The sequence below is a fragment of the Paramisgurnus dabryanus genome, chromosome 2, assembly GCF_030506205.2.
Source record: "Paramisgurnus dabryanus chromosome 2, PD_genome_1.1, whole genome shotgun sequence".
NCBI lineage: Eukaryota > Metazoa > Chordata > Actinopteri > Cypriniformes > Cobitidae > Paramisgurnus > Paramisgurnus dabryanus.
The window spans coordinates 20,027,024-20,042,521 of NC_133338.1; the positions used below are offsets into that span (position 1 = coordinate 20,027,024).

Consider the following 15,498-nt stretch of genomic DNA (forward strand, 5'->3'; position numbering starts at 1 on the left):
GATTCAGTGGGTGGATGTTGGCGGATTCCAGATCCTTGTTTGGTCTTGTTCATGGAATTCAATGGCTGTCTCATTGTGGGGCCATCGGGCATTAACGGCTCAGAGCTGCCTATCCCTTTAGAACCGTTATTTTAATTCAGCAACACCCTCCAAATTTAAAAAATTCTACACAATTGTTTAAAAACAAAACAAAAAACAAAGCACACGGTGACTTGGGGAGTCTATAGGAGTCCAAGTTGGGTAACTAAACACATTTATTGTTAGTGCAGCTGTGTGAAGCAGTTTTTTCTTAAGCGTTTAAAATGTATCATTGTACATTCATTGTACCTCTAAGCGGCGCTACTCGTGTCTGACTCGGACGGAAATGACGCAATTAAAGTACTTTCGAAAACGCAGGCGGGGAACCCGGGGAATAATTCATAACAAACCATAGCAGATCATCATATATGCATACGCTTTCCAATACGGACATATAGGAGTTTATTATCCGATAAACGGCAACTTTAATCACGCAAATAACTGAGCGTGCAGAGGCTCGATTTGTACAGTAAGTTATGTCTAAACACATTTGATATTGTCTGAAACTGTTTAAGTTACCCACAGTGCACTTAACCACACCTGTAGCTTTTTTAACAACGTTACGTTAATCAAATGAATTTACCTCTCTTGGACTTCATTGCATGTTCAGCAGAGAGACATGCCGAGTGATCAGGTGCGTTTGGGTCGGAAGCGCCCGCTACCGTCCTGCCCGAATCCTTTATTCCTGCAGTGGTTAACCGAGCTGCGTGATCACGCTAAAGAAAAGGGTTTGAAAACACAGTACGTGTACCAAAAGGTGAGCAATTGTGTTGGATTTATTTTAGTTTATAGTTTATCCAAACAGTTAATAAATAAGTATTTGATCTGGTTGTGTTCAGGCAATAAACTCTTTGAAAAAATACCCTCTACCGCTGAAAAACGGAAAGGAGGCGAAGATCCTGCAGAATTTTGGCGACGGGATTTGCAAGATTTTGGATGAGCGTCTTCAAAAGCATTGCCTTGAAAACGGTAATTAGGACTTAAATGTGTTGCAATTGAGAGATATTGGATTTGCTTAATAATGTTTAACGTGTTCACTGTTTTTTTATTTATCTTTTTACAACTTAAAGGTTCTGATGCCCCTATCCAATTGGCTAATACGTGCCATAGAAGCAACATGACAGAACCTCACAGGGATACTCAAGGAATAAGTCACAAACACATGGTTAGTTTGAGGATTAAAGGGCTCGGTGAATGATCTCTGAAAGCCAATATTGACATTTGAAATCACTTAAACACGCCCCTACCCCAATAGAATCTGGACCTTCTATTGATAGACCCGCCCCACACACATGCAACCCAGGATGTGGGTTAGTACAGTGGTTTAAAACTGGGGGCCGCGAGATGGTGCCAGGGGGCCCCAGATTTATGACATTTTATGAAATACATAAATTTATCATGAATTCTGTATAATTAAATCTAAAAAAAATAAGGCTACTAACCAAGAGCACAATTTTTTTGAAAATCTTGAGTTTTAGAACAGTTTTTTTGGCACAAAGTTTCTTTGGGGGGGCCGGGAAGGAATGCACACAAGTACACACAATGTACACAAGGGGGGCCACATGCTGAAAAAGTTTGGGAACCACTGGGTTAGTAGACATGCCTCTTACTGCTGATTGGCTACAAGTGTGTTTTGGTACTCGTCCCGACTCCCTTTTCCAAAGCGTTTTTAAAAAATTGTGCAGCCCACCTTTAAATGTGCAATAATACATTTTTCAAGTTAATTTGGGATATAAAGAAGAGGTAGACCGATAAATTGTTTTTGGCAATTAATCGGCACCGATAGTTCATTGGTGGAACAATCGGCAATCTGCAAAATCTTTGCCGATAGTTATTCTGAGTTGCGTCCGCTGCTTTATATGAAGTAATTAATTTGCTGACTACATGCTGCATTAGCAGAAAAACAACAGAAGGAACCTAAGTTTGTTGTCAACGATGACAGGACGCAAATATTACTAAATTTAATTATTATTAAAAAAACATGCATAGAAATTAATGATTATTTATTAATTATTATCTATTTGCATTAGTTTATATGCAGCTGGTTACCCTTACCCATGATTTTTTTCGGCTAAGCTGCATATTTAGGTTTAATATGAGAAAAAGCAAACTATATGCAGCTGTCGGCTACATTAACATATTCAACAAATCAAAATCTGATTTCACTTCTTTTTTATCATCACTGCAATAAATCTTTTGTTATTTTAATAAGATAATATTTAAGTGTTAAAACGGAAGCAAATTAAGTACAAGACTACACATATAATGTACATTTTAATGTTACCAGGGAGAATATTACACATAAGTATTGAAGTATTTACTTCAATACTTATTAATATAATTTATTTATTTTTCATTTATACACTTATTTCATTTTGCACATTTTTATGGTTCACGGAAATACTAGTTATTGGTAATTGTAAGATCTCTAATATAAAGTAATCAGAACAGTGTTCTATTGCAGAAACAACCAGAAAAAGATGTCACAAAGAAAAAAGCAACCAAAAACAAGAGGGAGTACGTGCCCCAAAAGAGATCTGGAGGTTATGCTGTATTGCTAACATTGTACAGGCATGCACAGGTAAAGCTAACACTCTTGTTTTTTAGTGGTTTATCGAAGTTTGTTACCTCTCATGCACTAAAATGTAACCATACTCTCCCTTGTTCTGTAGATGCCTGGCAATAAAGGCTTTATGTTTAGGACTGAACTACAGACTGAAGCACAGGCGCTGTGTGATAAGTCCTTTACAGTGGTGAGACACAAGCACAAATTTGCAAAAGGGATACAAAAACACAATCTAATCACTACATTTCCTCGATGTATGTACTCTTACCCCATATGTAGCCTGATCTTGGCAGCAAGTACACTGCTTGGTCTTCGGTGAGCACACTTATTCAGAAAGACCTTCTGGTGAAGACTCACAATCCTGCCAGGTTAGGTGTATACAGTAAAAATTTGAAGTCACTTAAGCGCTGTCCTAATGTATTACATTTTTTTCATATAGATATTTTTATCTTGAAAGAACCCATGCCTACCGATTTTTCTGCATTTACCTGATGTTCATTTATCCTGATTGATTCTAGGTATTCGCTGACTGAACAGGGTCTGGCTCTAGCCGAAAAGCTGGATTCAAGTGAGGGAGGGGTGCATAAAGATCCTGTGGTGGAAAAGAGTGAGGAGGACAGTTCAGGGGATGGGCCAGATGTTGTGGATTTGACATTAGAGGAGGACAAAGATGAGGAGGAAGAGACTTGGTAGGAAAGGACAAGTTAATTAATGTTTGCTTTAAGGCCCTCCCATTATTTGGCTATTTAGTTACTATTAAACTAAAGAGACTATCATTTAGTGCAACAACATTTTAAAAGTACGTTTCAGGTTATAACCTCCTTTACTTGCGTTTAATATAGATTTAATTTTCTACATGATGGGAGTCTCTAAAACCGTGTCAGTTGTCGCATATCTATATAACATATACTTTTTTTGACTCGCAGCCCCAGTAAGTCTTCAGAAAGCCTTGCCACAGCGCTTTCTGTGAACCAGATAACTGATTCAGATGCCTCAGGAAGATCCCAGGCCTTTGAAACGGGGAGATCAGCAACAAGTTGGCGTCTTCTCCCAGGCTCTTATGAAATTGTGTTATGTGTTGACGTCATCGAGACAACAGGGTGAGAGGTTATATGTGTGGTACAATTTTCTTATATGATGGATTCCATTTAAGTTGATTCATTTTATAGAAGAGTAGACATTTTTATATTATATATTATCTTGACAGGGGAAGCAGTGCTCGCAAACAAGAGTTGGTGAAGGAGCTGCAAAGGAATTGTGTGAATTTTGACATCAGGAAACTAAATGTAGGAGACTTCATGTGGGTGGCACGTGAGAAGGTGGCACCTGTGCCTGGTAAAAGCAAACACGCTTGTCCCGTTATTTGCTCTTTTTATTTGGATGCAGGACTGCGTAGTAACCAACAGGTGGCAGTGTTGCTCTTTTCAGAACACATAAATCACCATTGAATTTCAGTTTAATATTTTAATATACATTTGGTTCTGGGGCAAATGCAATTAAATAATTATAATGTGTATAGTAAATATATTTATTATAAATTATATTATTTAAAGGGGACATATCATGAAATCTGACGTTTTCCATGTTTAAGTGTTATAATTGGGTCCCCAGTACTTCTATCAAACCCAGTTACTTAGTTTTGGTAAACTATTCTCTGCAAGCATGTGAAAAAATAGGTAATTGAAATTTGGCTTTTCTTGTGATGTCAAAATGGGATCATCTTATAATAATACCGCCCCTTAATCTGCACTATCCAACCACAGCACTGCCATTTAGTGCAGAGAGAAAATAATTGACAGCACATTTCAGTTTCAACTAAACAAACCACCATTATGGGGATCAGTGTTTGCATTTCTTCAGCTCATTTGCATTTTAAAGGACACACCCAAAATGGCACATTTTTGTTCACACCTACAAAGTGGCAATTTTAAAATGCTTTAATAAATTATCTATATGGTATTTTGAGCTAAAACTTCACATACATACTCTGGGGACACCTATGCCTTTTACATTTTAAAAAAGTCTTGCTAAATCTCAGCATTAATATAATGCTGATAATGTAATCTAATTTTTTGTATTTTTTTTTTTTTTTAGGACAGTTACGTCCACCAGTGGGAAAAGAACTAGCACTCGATTATATAATTGAAAGGAAGAGAATGGATGATCTGTGTGGAAGCATCATAGATGGACGCTTCAAAGAGCAGAAGGTTTGAACCCTGACAATAAAGATGGTCCTGGCTCCCACTTTCTCCCTGTAACCTGGTGCATTAATCTGGTTTGGTGCTATAAAAAGACATCTGACTTTCTTTTGATATAGCAGCATACAGATTACCGTATTTACAGGGTTTTTTCTGCTGTCTGCCCTTACCCAATCACAGTTCAGACTGAAGAGGTGTGGTCTGCGTAAGCCCATTTATCTAGTAGAGGAGTGCGGATCGGCGGCAGCTCATCTCAGTTTACCCGAGAGCACATTACAACAAGCTATAGTCAATACACAGGTATACACTAACCACATTAGGCTGTATAAACGGGTCAGGTGCAGAGAAGTGGACGAAGATGTGATTACGTTTGTGATTGTTCAGGTGGTCGATGGCTTCTTTGTGAAGCGTGTACAGGATATGAAGGAGTCAGCTGCTTACCTCACGATCATGACCAGATACCTCCAGAAACTTTATCAGGTTGTTAAGCAAAACAAAGCAAGCATGAGCACATTTTCTTTTCTATGTATTATTTCTTTATATATCTTTTGTCGTTGTATCTCTAGAATTGCACTTTATTTTGCCGCTCCCGAGAATTGGAGGGGGATGGAGAACATGACATGGCACAAACTGAGAACTTTTCCTGTTCTCTCATAGCTTTCACAGAATTCAATTATGGGGCTGTTAAAAACAAGGTATGCAAAAATAAAAAATAGGGACATGAGAGTGCATTTCACTGTTTTTTAACCATTTTTTTTATCACGCACAGTGTCAGACAGTGAGAGAAGTGTTCGCAAGGCAGCTCATGCAGATCAGTGGAGTCTCTGGTGATAAAGCGGCCGCTATACTTGAGCTCTATGGCACAATCAGCAGGTGTGACTCTCTCATTTACATTCCTTCATTAATGACTGTCTACCTTTGTGACACACACACACACACACAATGAATCAATTAATTTCTATCAAAGCCCTCAATTCACTGTGTAACAAATTAACAAATTCTCACTTAACCATAATGGAAGCAGCTGTTGCCCTTTTACAATTTGATTTGGACATTTAGATTGAATTTTTATAAAAATCTTTCTCCCACTAGCTTATTGAAAGCATACGATCAGTGCACCAGTGAAACAGAAAAAGAGAAGCTACTTTCATCCATTAAATACGGAAAACTTAAAAGGTTTGTTTATTTAAATGTTTAAACAAAAGTGACCCAGCCTGTGAAGTCAATGCTTACTTTGCCCATATTACATTAGCTTAACCCTTTTGTGTTGTTGGGGATGTTTTCATCCACTAGAGGTTTTTTTACTCTTAATTTGGCCACAACTTTCTCTCTGTTTTAGCAAATTGAATGATTTTTGGTGACAAATCTTAAATTTACATATATTTTAAGAAAATGCTTTGAAATTTTTCAAAAACTCAACGATATACCATGGGCAAATTTACTACCCTTTCGTGTTGTTAATGGATGAAAACATCCACTAAATTCCATGGCTATAAAAATGTATATGATGAATATTTAAAAAAAATTTTTTTTACATAAATCTGTTAATCAACCTCAGTACTAATCAAAACTACCAACCAAAAAAATTCATAATTTTAACTCTTTAATTGCCAAGTTCATAGGTGGTGTCACTGATTTGGGGAAAACACACACACAAAACCGACCGATTTTCAATATAAAAGTGATTTTAAACTGAATTTTTGTTTACCTTTTTCACAGTCTTGGACATGTCAAAGATTGGTAAAAACATTGGCTTTGAAGCATTTTTAGTTTTTGTGTAGCATCAGTTTTTATTTTTTTTCTCCCTCATTTATTGTTAGTGGTTGTTTTTGCCCCATCGACTTCCATTATAACCACATTATTTGATTGCAGAGCTATGACACCTTTTTATCGTGCATTTTTGAATGTTGCTAGTTTTTCCTTTTGCTAAGAGGTCCAATTTGTCATTTTTACTGTTGATCACCATGTGGCCCTATTAACCCTTTAGTAGGCCTATGCAAAAAACAGAGCTTAATTTCTGGCTTATACATTGAGTTATATGGAGTATAACTCCATAATAAAAGCGTGTGTGTGTGTGTGTGTGTGTGTGTGTGTGTGTGTGTGTGTGTGTGTGTGTGTGTGTGTGTGTGTGTGTGTGTGTGTGTGTGTGTGTGTGTGTGTGTGTGTGTGTGTGTGTTTTTTCCCCAAATCAGTGACGCCACTTATAAACTTGATTAAAGAGTTAAAATCATGAAATGTTTGTGAAGATTTGGTAGTTTTGATCAGTACTGAGGTTGATTAACAGATTTATGAAAAAAATTTGAAAAATATTTATCTGAAACATTTTTATAGCCGTTTAATTTAGTGGATGTTTTCATCCACTAACAACACGAAAGGTAGTAAATTTGAACAATGCACAAGGGTAAAAAAAAGGTTATTTTGTGTATTTGGTATAATACAATGTGTTCGCATGGTTTATAGTTCAAAAAACACATTATTTTCTACATACCGTACATTATTGTTGCTCCTCTATGCCCTGCTTCCCTTAAAACACGTTGATTTTGTACAAACTCATCGTTTTGAATGGCGAAGTGTCCTCCAGCTAACCTGTACGTTCTGAATACCTCTGATGTCAGCCAGAAATTTGCCGCCCTTACCGTATTTTGAAGATTATATTATTTCCCAGTGCAATACTATCAGGAGGTAATGTTTTCTATGAGTGTACACACACCGGTGGCGCCTGTCCGCGCCGCCCAGCTTTGACACAGGAAATTGCTCAAATCCCTGTCGCGCCACAGAGCTTCAGTCACATAGTTTAACGTTAAATAACATCATATTTGTTCCAAATCATTAACGATTAAAATTGGCTGCTAACGTATATTTAGCATTTTGAAGTAGACGCTATCTGACGAAGCTTGTGCTATTTAATATGCACTTCCGGCTTACGATACCTCCGAGTTGTCCTAGACGCGGCGCGAAGCTGAACTGCACGGCCGGTGTGCGACCCCCCCCCCCCCCCCCTTAACTGTGTATATGTACATGTTAACAATGTGCAAAAGGTACATACCCCAAAGTAAACGATGACACTAGTTATAGTCTCTCTTTTCTTGCACTACAACAAACACATGGATTGTAGGCAGCAGTTTACTTCCTGGTATTGGTGATGTAGACAAGACCGACATTATCATAATTCCTCCCGCTTCAGCCTGTAAGTTAACTCCTGTTAGCATTCAGACCAGTCACAACTTACAGAATGTACGGTGTGTGGAAAATAATGTTGTTTTATTTTTATTTTTGACATGGCCTTTCTCGATCAGTATTTATATGATATAAATATCAAGGTTATATTTTCACAGAATGTTCTTTACTTATTGTAGGCTGATTTTATGTATAAAAATAAATCACAATAAAAAGGACTAGCTTAGTTTTCACAGGCCAGGCCACAATTTTTTTTTATTGTATGTTAGTCTTTAACTACTATTTTAATAATTGTATATGTTTGAAGAAGGTGAATGTTATTTTATAGAATTGCTTGTTTGTTTGTTTGTTTGTTTCAGAAATATTGGACCAGCATTAAGTCGCACTATATATCAGCTTTATTGTACACGTGGACCTCTGTCATAGACTTTGATTCTTTAAAAGAAATTACTGGCATATCTTTTTTTACTGTAAATTTTTTGCCTCTGAAATAATGTATAAAGGTGCTAATAAAGATGTGAATTTAAAAGAAAAATATGCATGTTTGAGTTTTTTTCTTTTCTTTTCTTTCTTGCTGTCGATATGTTTCTCTCATCCCTCCTGAGGAATGGGTTCTGTTTGCTGTTCAATTATATGGTAAAAAAGCTAAATTGCTGAGCTCAAGCTTAAATCACCGAAGCGTACGATTTTAAAAAGGCGAAATTGGCATTAATGACAAAGTATTGCAGCCTAGTGGTGCAATGGACTGGGGCCAGCTATGTTATTATTTAGTGCAGGTGGGTGACATCAGTGTGGAGGAAACAACCGCCTTGCAGGAGAGTGGAGGGGGACTCCGCTGACGTCCTCTGAATCTCTCTCAAGGAGAAACGCGCATATCGACAAAAACAAGTAGGGTGCAGAGAATCCTCGCTGATAGCTTTCATAGAAAGCTTTAGTTGTTTTGTTGGCTGCATCAAACGTATCTACAGACGCGCGTGTTATTGCAGTCTCGATGTGCTCGTGCTCCATCATCCGTGACACTGGATATACAGCCGTAGAAACATCAACACTGTGAAGGTGATGAAGCTGGTAGAGAAATGGTCAGAACCGAGAGACTATTTGAGAAGATATGCATGCACTTGAGGTGTGAGGGAGACTGAGCACGGGTGGGTAATGTAGCGATTATCATGCGACTTCGCCCGGGGTGCCGCGCTGAACCGTATCGGGACCGGCGGCGGATGGGGTAACTGGCCCGCGGGGGACGACCACGTCGTGGGCCGCCGCCGCCACCACATCCTAAACCGCCCCTGGCTATCCCCGGGGTGTGTGGGACGGAGAAAAGATGCCGGACGCCACGGTAGATGCAGAAGAGCCCATTCTGAACGGGGCTGGGCGGGAAGAGGTGAGACGAGGGCGTAAATTGGCTCCAAATATAATGTGTAAATACTAACTTTGTGTGGTATTGTAATTGTGTGACAGAATGCCAGTCACAGAATGCAGTGTTTTAATTAAATAACAATACAAAAGTGATTTTTTTTATCTACAGGCGACTTTCATATAAAAACATATTTAGTCACAATATTCAACGATATCCAAGGTGGAAGGTTTACTTTACATAATCAAGATGAGAGATTTTTGCTGTATATAAAATATTAATGTGGTACGTAGCATGCAGGCAATATAGAAATATGTATTATTAAGACATTCTTATTTTATTGTCTACCTAGTGTGATTATTTCCTGTCTTTTCTCTCCGATCTTGACAGTGTGGTTCCCTTGGGGCTGTTGTTTTACTCGTTCACTTGGCAGTGTCTCTTCCCTTCACTCTCCCTGAGTCTCTGTGCTGCCACTTTATTTAGCTTTCGCCCTTTAACATCCGTCATGCTCTTCAGTCTGAGAGATGTTGTCCCACCGGTCCAATATCTGATCAAAAGAGGTCTGTGTTATTTCAGGGCAGATACTGACTCGAGTCAACAAATCTAGAACAAAACCCAAGACCAGAGTCAGCACTGATCGCAAGGCCCTCTTATATTAACAAACTACAGCATATCTCTTTATGCTGTTCATTTATTGGTGCTGAGTTAACCTTCTGTCTCTTGTTACATGAAGATCAATAGAAATGGAGACAGCTAGGAAGAATGCTGTGAGTCATATCAGAAATGCACTTTTAAATGAATTTATATGGCAGCAGTAATAGGTAGTGTGCTATTTCTGTATGGTTTAGTGTGGCATGGGCTGTAAAAGATTATAAGTGACTGAAAATGACATGCTGGCTTTGACATGTTCCCACAAATTTATCTGTACAGATGTATCTCATTGTCCTTTGCGTTATTTTTGTCCTCGCAAAGCCCTTTCTCTTGTACTGAACTGAAAATCTAGGGGGCTGACTAAATTCAATATAAATTAAAGTCAAGAACGCCTAAAGTTGTAGACTTTAGGTTTATTAATAACAGAGTATTAGAGGATAAAGGTATTTCTTTAATGCAGTTTAAAAATGTGCGTTGAAAAAATGTAAGTTCTGAATTATAAGTAGTAATGTGTGGAAACGCAGCCTTTTGTGTTGATGTTAAGAGAGACAAAAAGCAAGTAAATAGATTCAATTTTAAAACTCCCTCTAGGTAAACACAGACTGAATTTAAATAAGAGCAATTTTTCACATTTGAAAGCTGTCATCTTGGCCAAAGTCATCTCTGTGATACAGTATAAAGATCCTCTGATTAAACTTCCTTTCTTTTTTATCTCTTCAAAACCCACCTGTACTTGAATTTTTTGTGTTTTTATCAGATTTAATGTGCATGGCTAGACATAGAGTCTTTCAAAAGTAATATTTAAAACTTGCAATAAAGATATAAGGAAAGATTATTTTACCAATTATGCTTCCTATGGAATGGTCTTATTGGACTGAGAAAGATTCTTATGTTGTTGCTAATAAAGTGTTTAAATTAGGTTTAAATAAAAAATATGCTACAGAAGTAGCAGACTAATAAAAATTTGAGAACCATCATGCAGTAAAATAATCTAATAAATAATATTTTATGAAGTAATATAATAGGAGACAGAGTAGTAAGCCCTTGTCTTGAATCCCATGCTCAGTTATAAGGCCTATGGGTCAATGAAAAAACTACACTAGTCAACATTTCAAGTGGATCAAAACAATACATGTTATTGTCTTAAGACAAATTTGATGAACTTTTTTTGATCCAGTTGAAATGTTGACTAGTACATTTTTTTTTTTAAATCTTTTATAAATGGATGTAATGCATATTTTTGAGTCAAGGACAATGTGTTTATGAAGTTTTGTTTATTAAACATCATTTCAGTGCATTTGAATGAGTTGTTTCACAATATTATTGATATCCCCATTCAAAAAATGTCAGGTAATCAGTCATTGTCTATTTACCAGATACATTTTAATGCGCTTCCTGTTATATGCTGTTTGATTTGTGTTTTTTGTTTATTTGATAGTGGCATTTAAAATTATAATCCCTGAAAAGTTGGATCAACTTTAAAAATAACTTAAATTGGTAACACCTAAAAAGAAGTTGTTTTAACTTAAAATCTTCTCCTAAAGTGAAATTTTAAGTTGAAAAAAACGTACAATTCTTTGATGTTACTATTTAAAGTGATTTTTTTAACCCTTAAAATTCCAGTGTGCCGTGGGAGGGACACCGCATTATTTAACAGAAAACTTCATCAAATACAACAAATCAAAACAAAAAGCTAAGCATGTCACATATCATTGGAAAGCTGAAATTCTTGTGATTTGAATGATGTAAATCATTTTAAGATATAATCAACAAAGCAGGTACAAATAGGTGTCCTTTTTAGGCATTTTTGTAGGCTTTTTCAGGAATTTTTATTCAACTTTTCACTTTTTACAGTGTATACGCCTTTGCCTGGGATATCACATTTATAAATATACTTTTTAAATACAAAATGAGTTCGATAAAACCATTAGTTTACCTGACACAGAAAGTTCATGACCCTACCCAATAAAATAGCAATATTTTCAGTATTTAAGAGAAATCTAACTATCTTAACCACCTTGGTTTCACTGGATGATATAATATCATGTTTACTGTTTATACTTGTTAATAGTATAAACTTAATAAAATGTTCTTAATAAAAGCCCTATGATTGCAGTTGTACTACCTTGACATTTGAGAACATCCAGATTGTTGGACAAAAGTTTTCAATTATCCTAACATCCCAACAACTACTGTTATTCATAAAATTTGCCAAAGTATCTATTTTTATAATTTAAACACCATTTTTAACAGTTAAACTGCTAATTTGTATGGACAGTTGGCCCGCCTAACATTTTACAAGTTTGAGATACTAAAACAAAAATTTAAAAGGAAAAAAAGTGTATTAAAATAGGTTTTATAGAATAAAGTAACGCTTGTCATAAATGTATCAAGTTATTTTAATGCCCTTGGACACAAAAAAATATGCATGTCATGTCATCGACCCCTACGTTTTGCAACCTAACTTAAAGCTAGGTGTATGTTTTTGTTGTACAATTATTTTTAAAGTAAATGAACTTTTCCTATCACATTTACAAATCTTTTTGCAAAACAAATGCTTTTTCTCTTCTCTGCAGCAGCATCCAGTGAAGCAGTCTTTAGCTTCCTCTTTGTGTCGAGAGTCTCACTGGAAGTGTCTTCTTCTCACTCTGCTCATGTTCGGCTGTTTCGGCACACTGACCTGGTGCAAGCTGTGCAAGGTTCCAGCGCCAGCTCCAACAGAGCCGGAAGCTGCCGTTGTTGAACCTGGAGACCCCTTTACAACCTCAGCTAGCGCCAGTATCTACATCCCAGATGAACTGGGTTTCGATGGTCCCTGTTCCAGTGGCTACATTTATATTCCTCTTGCCTTTCTGGCAATGCTGTACGTGGTCTACCTGGTTGAATGCTGGCACTGTTATTCAAAGACAGCCATGTTGGCTCAAGCAGAAGTTGCAGAAGTGTACGAGCGTGTGCAGAGGCTGCAGCAGGCTACGCCCTGCATCTGGTGGAAAGCCATCAGTTACCACTACGTGCGACGGACCAGACAGGTGACACGCTATCGCAATGGGGACGCCTATACCAGCACGCAAGTGTATCATGAACGTGTGAACACGCACGCTGCAGGCTCGGAGTTCGACTATTCGCGGTATGGCGTTAAAGATGTTTCAAAGGAACTAAGGGGATTATTGGATCACCCAGCTGTACGGCTGCGCTTCACCAAATGCTTTAGTTTCGCCAGTGCTCGGGCAGAGGCTGCCTACCTCACCCAACGTGCACGATTTTTTGGTGAAAACGAAGGGCTGGATGACTACATGGAGGCCCGTGAAGGTATGCATTTAAAGAATGTAGACTTTCGTGAGCACATTTTAGCCTTCCCTGACCCAGCCAGGCAGCCTTGGTATGCCAGAAGTAAAATTTTCTGGCTGGCCTCCGCTCTGCTCCTGTCCTGGCCGCTGCGCGTTGTTGCGGAGTATCGCACTGCATACGTGCACTACCATGTGGAGAAACTGTTTGGTGACACTGATGAAAACAGTAGGGGGGACATAACTGAGAGCGGTAGGGGTAACGAGAATGGAAACGGAGGAGGGAGCATTGGGTCAAGCTATCGTGCCATTTCTCGTGTTAACACAGTGGACATGACCGAGCTGGAGTGGCACATTCGCTGCAACCAGCAGATGGTTCCCAGCTACTCCGAGGCTCTTCTGATGGATCCTGGTTCAGGTGCCACTCAGGGAACCAGCACTCCTCCGGCCGGACAAGGGACTAACTCCACGACGGGTGGTCCCACGCTTCCAGTGGCTTTTGCCTCAGCTTACTTGCTTCAGAGCTGTCCTCGCTGCCGCCGTACCACAAGCAGTGCTTCCCTTCCTTCCAGACTGAGAGGCCCAACAGCAGCTCTGCTAAATGGAACGATGGCCGGGATGAGGGCTATTGGGTCGGGAGGGGGTCCTGGTGTCCCAGGGAGGCTGGTTCTGAGCAGAAGTGGCTTCTCATTGGGACGGCTTCAGGCTCCTCGTCCATCGTCCCTCTTCCACTCCCGCAGTGTAGGTGGAGGACTAGCAACAAGAGGAGACGAGGGAAGCGGAGGAGGCTTTTTACATTTGAGTTCCAGACAGGATGAAGAGAGCAGAAGAGTTCTGGAGGGAGAGGAGGACGAGGAGGTGGGACATGAGATGCAAAGAGAGGAAGAAGAGGAGAGAGAAGGGGAGCAAAGTGAGCAACAGGAGGAGGTAGAAGAAGAGGAATCAAGGGAAGGAGACAGGCCTCCTACATATCAGGATGCTTTCTTCTTTCCTGTGTTAATAGTTCATGGAGAGGAGAGTTGCCATTCAGGCGGTGACATTTCCTGAAGAAGAATGCCTAAACCACAGTACAAAGGAATGTTAAAATAAAAAACCGTAATGGCCAAATAATTAAGGAAACATGGACTGAATTTGAGGAATTAACTGATGAACGAAGATTTCTTTTTAACAAAAAGCAATGTTAAACTTATAAATTCTATGCAATAAAGTAAAAGTGATTTTAAACACAAGGACAAACATAACAGATGAGGCAAGAACGTCATACTGCACATCGTCTGATCTTACTCTATAGAAGTCTTCCAAACTGACTGGGAACGAAATTCAAGGAAAAATATAAACTATGGGGAATGTTATTATTCTACCCATACACAGTTATATTTGGATTTGTCCGGCTAGTCGGTAAAATAAGTTTTTGTTTCTCCAAACCAACCAGGAGAAGAGCCTCATTAAAATATTAATTGGGATTTGCCTTCTAGAAGTATTTCTCCATGAAAATTGGTTCATTTGATTGGTATCCCAGGTTGCATCTTTTATTCCATACAAAAAAGCATCTTGGAAAATCTGATGGATGCCATTATTATTTCAGGGAGTTCAGTTATGTTAAGCTATTTTCAATTTTTGCCGATTCAGTGAGTCATTTCTTACTCAGGATCAGAAGCCAAGTCTCTAAAATGTATAGTTTGCCAGTCAGTTGTTTATTTGTACAACAGCACATCACCAATTTTGCCTCATGAAGTGCTTGACTCACAAAAGCACATAAATAACAGTTTAGCATGTTGCCCTCCATCTAGCCTCTGTGCTTGTCTTTGATTGGCTCAAGTGTATAAATAGTAGTGTAAGCACATTGCAAAATACACATCTGAATGTGTTTAAAGATTAGAAAATGTACACAAATCTTCCTAGTTGTCGTATTTTTAAGCTTTAAATGTAAACAGATGTTCACAAATACACAAGCCACATACAAACTCTCAGTCCTAACATAAAGCATGCAGTCATGGTCGCTCAATTATCCTTAAGCAGAGCAGATAAATGTTGCAACTGCAGTGTTAAAAAAACACCTTTAAGATAAAGAAATCGTTGTTGAAAACAGACAAAATGTTGTGTCATCACGTGAATGTCGAACTTCAGTGATGTGGTGTCTGTGTAAATCACATTGAGAATGTAAAGTGTCTCATCTGTATTTGACTGTGC

At 38.3% G+C, this 15,498-nt stretch overlaps 2 protein-coding genes across 4 annotated transcripts; both read left to right on the forward strand.

Annotated features, from left to right (window-relative positions):
- Positions 1 to 368: 368 nt before the first annotated feature.
- Positions 369 to 8,542, forward strand: mus81 (MUS81 structure-specific endonuclease subunit). 2 transcript variants are annotated; one of them, XM_065269817.2, is made up of 17 exons: positions 369 to 547; positions 689 to 835; positions 918 to 1,047; positions 1,149 to 1,243; positions 2,543 to 2,659; positions 2,751 to 2,831; positions 2,924 to 3,012; positions 3,163 to 3,333; positions 3,571 to 3,744; positions 3,852 to 3,979; positions 4,739 to 4,851; positions 5,023 to 5,142; positions 5,227 to 5,322; positions 5,409 to 5,537; positions 5,612 to 5,715; positions 5,935 to 6,018; positions 8,379 to 8,542. In XM_065269817.2, exons 2-17 carry the CDS (start codon positions 698 to 700, stop codon positions 8,443 to 8,445), a joined length of 1,836 nt encoding a protein of 611 aa, XP_065125889.2. In that variant the 5' UTR covers positions 369 to 547; positions 689 to 697; the 3' UTR covers positions 8,446 to 8,542. The 2 variants fall into 2 exon arrangements, with proteins under 2 accessions (XP_065125889.2, XP_065125890.2); XM_065269818.2 differs by having other exon boundaries at positions 692 to 835.
- Positions 8,543 to 8,732: 190 nt separating this feature from the next.
- On the forward strand, positions 8,733 to 15,492 carry LOC135764770 (transmembrane protein 151B). 2 transcript variants are annotated; one of them, XM_065275447.2, is made up of 3 exons: positions 8,733 to 9,400; positions 9,545 to 9,933; positions 12,601 to 15,492. In XM_065275447.2, the coding sequence occupies exon 3, from the start codon at positions 12,679 to 12,681 to the stop codon at positions 14,353 to 14,355; it is 1,677 nt and encodes a 558-aa protein (XP_065131519.1). In that variant the 5' UTR covers positions 8,733 to 9,400; positions 9,545 to 9,933; positions 12,601 to 12,678; the 3' UTR covers positions 14,356 to 15,492. The 2 variants fall into 2 exon arrangements, with proteins under 2 accessions (XP_065131519.1, XP_065131518.1); XM_065275446.2 differs by lacking the exon at positions 9,545 to 9,933.
- The last annotated feature ends 6 nt before the right edge of the window (positions 15,493 to 15,498 follow it).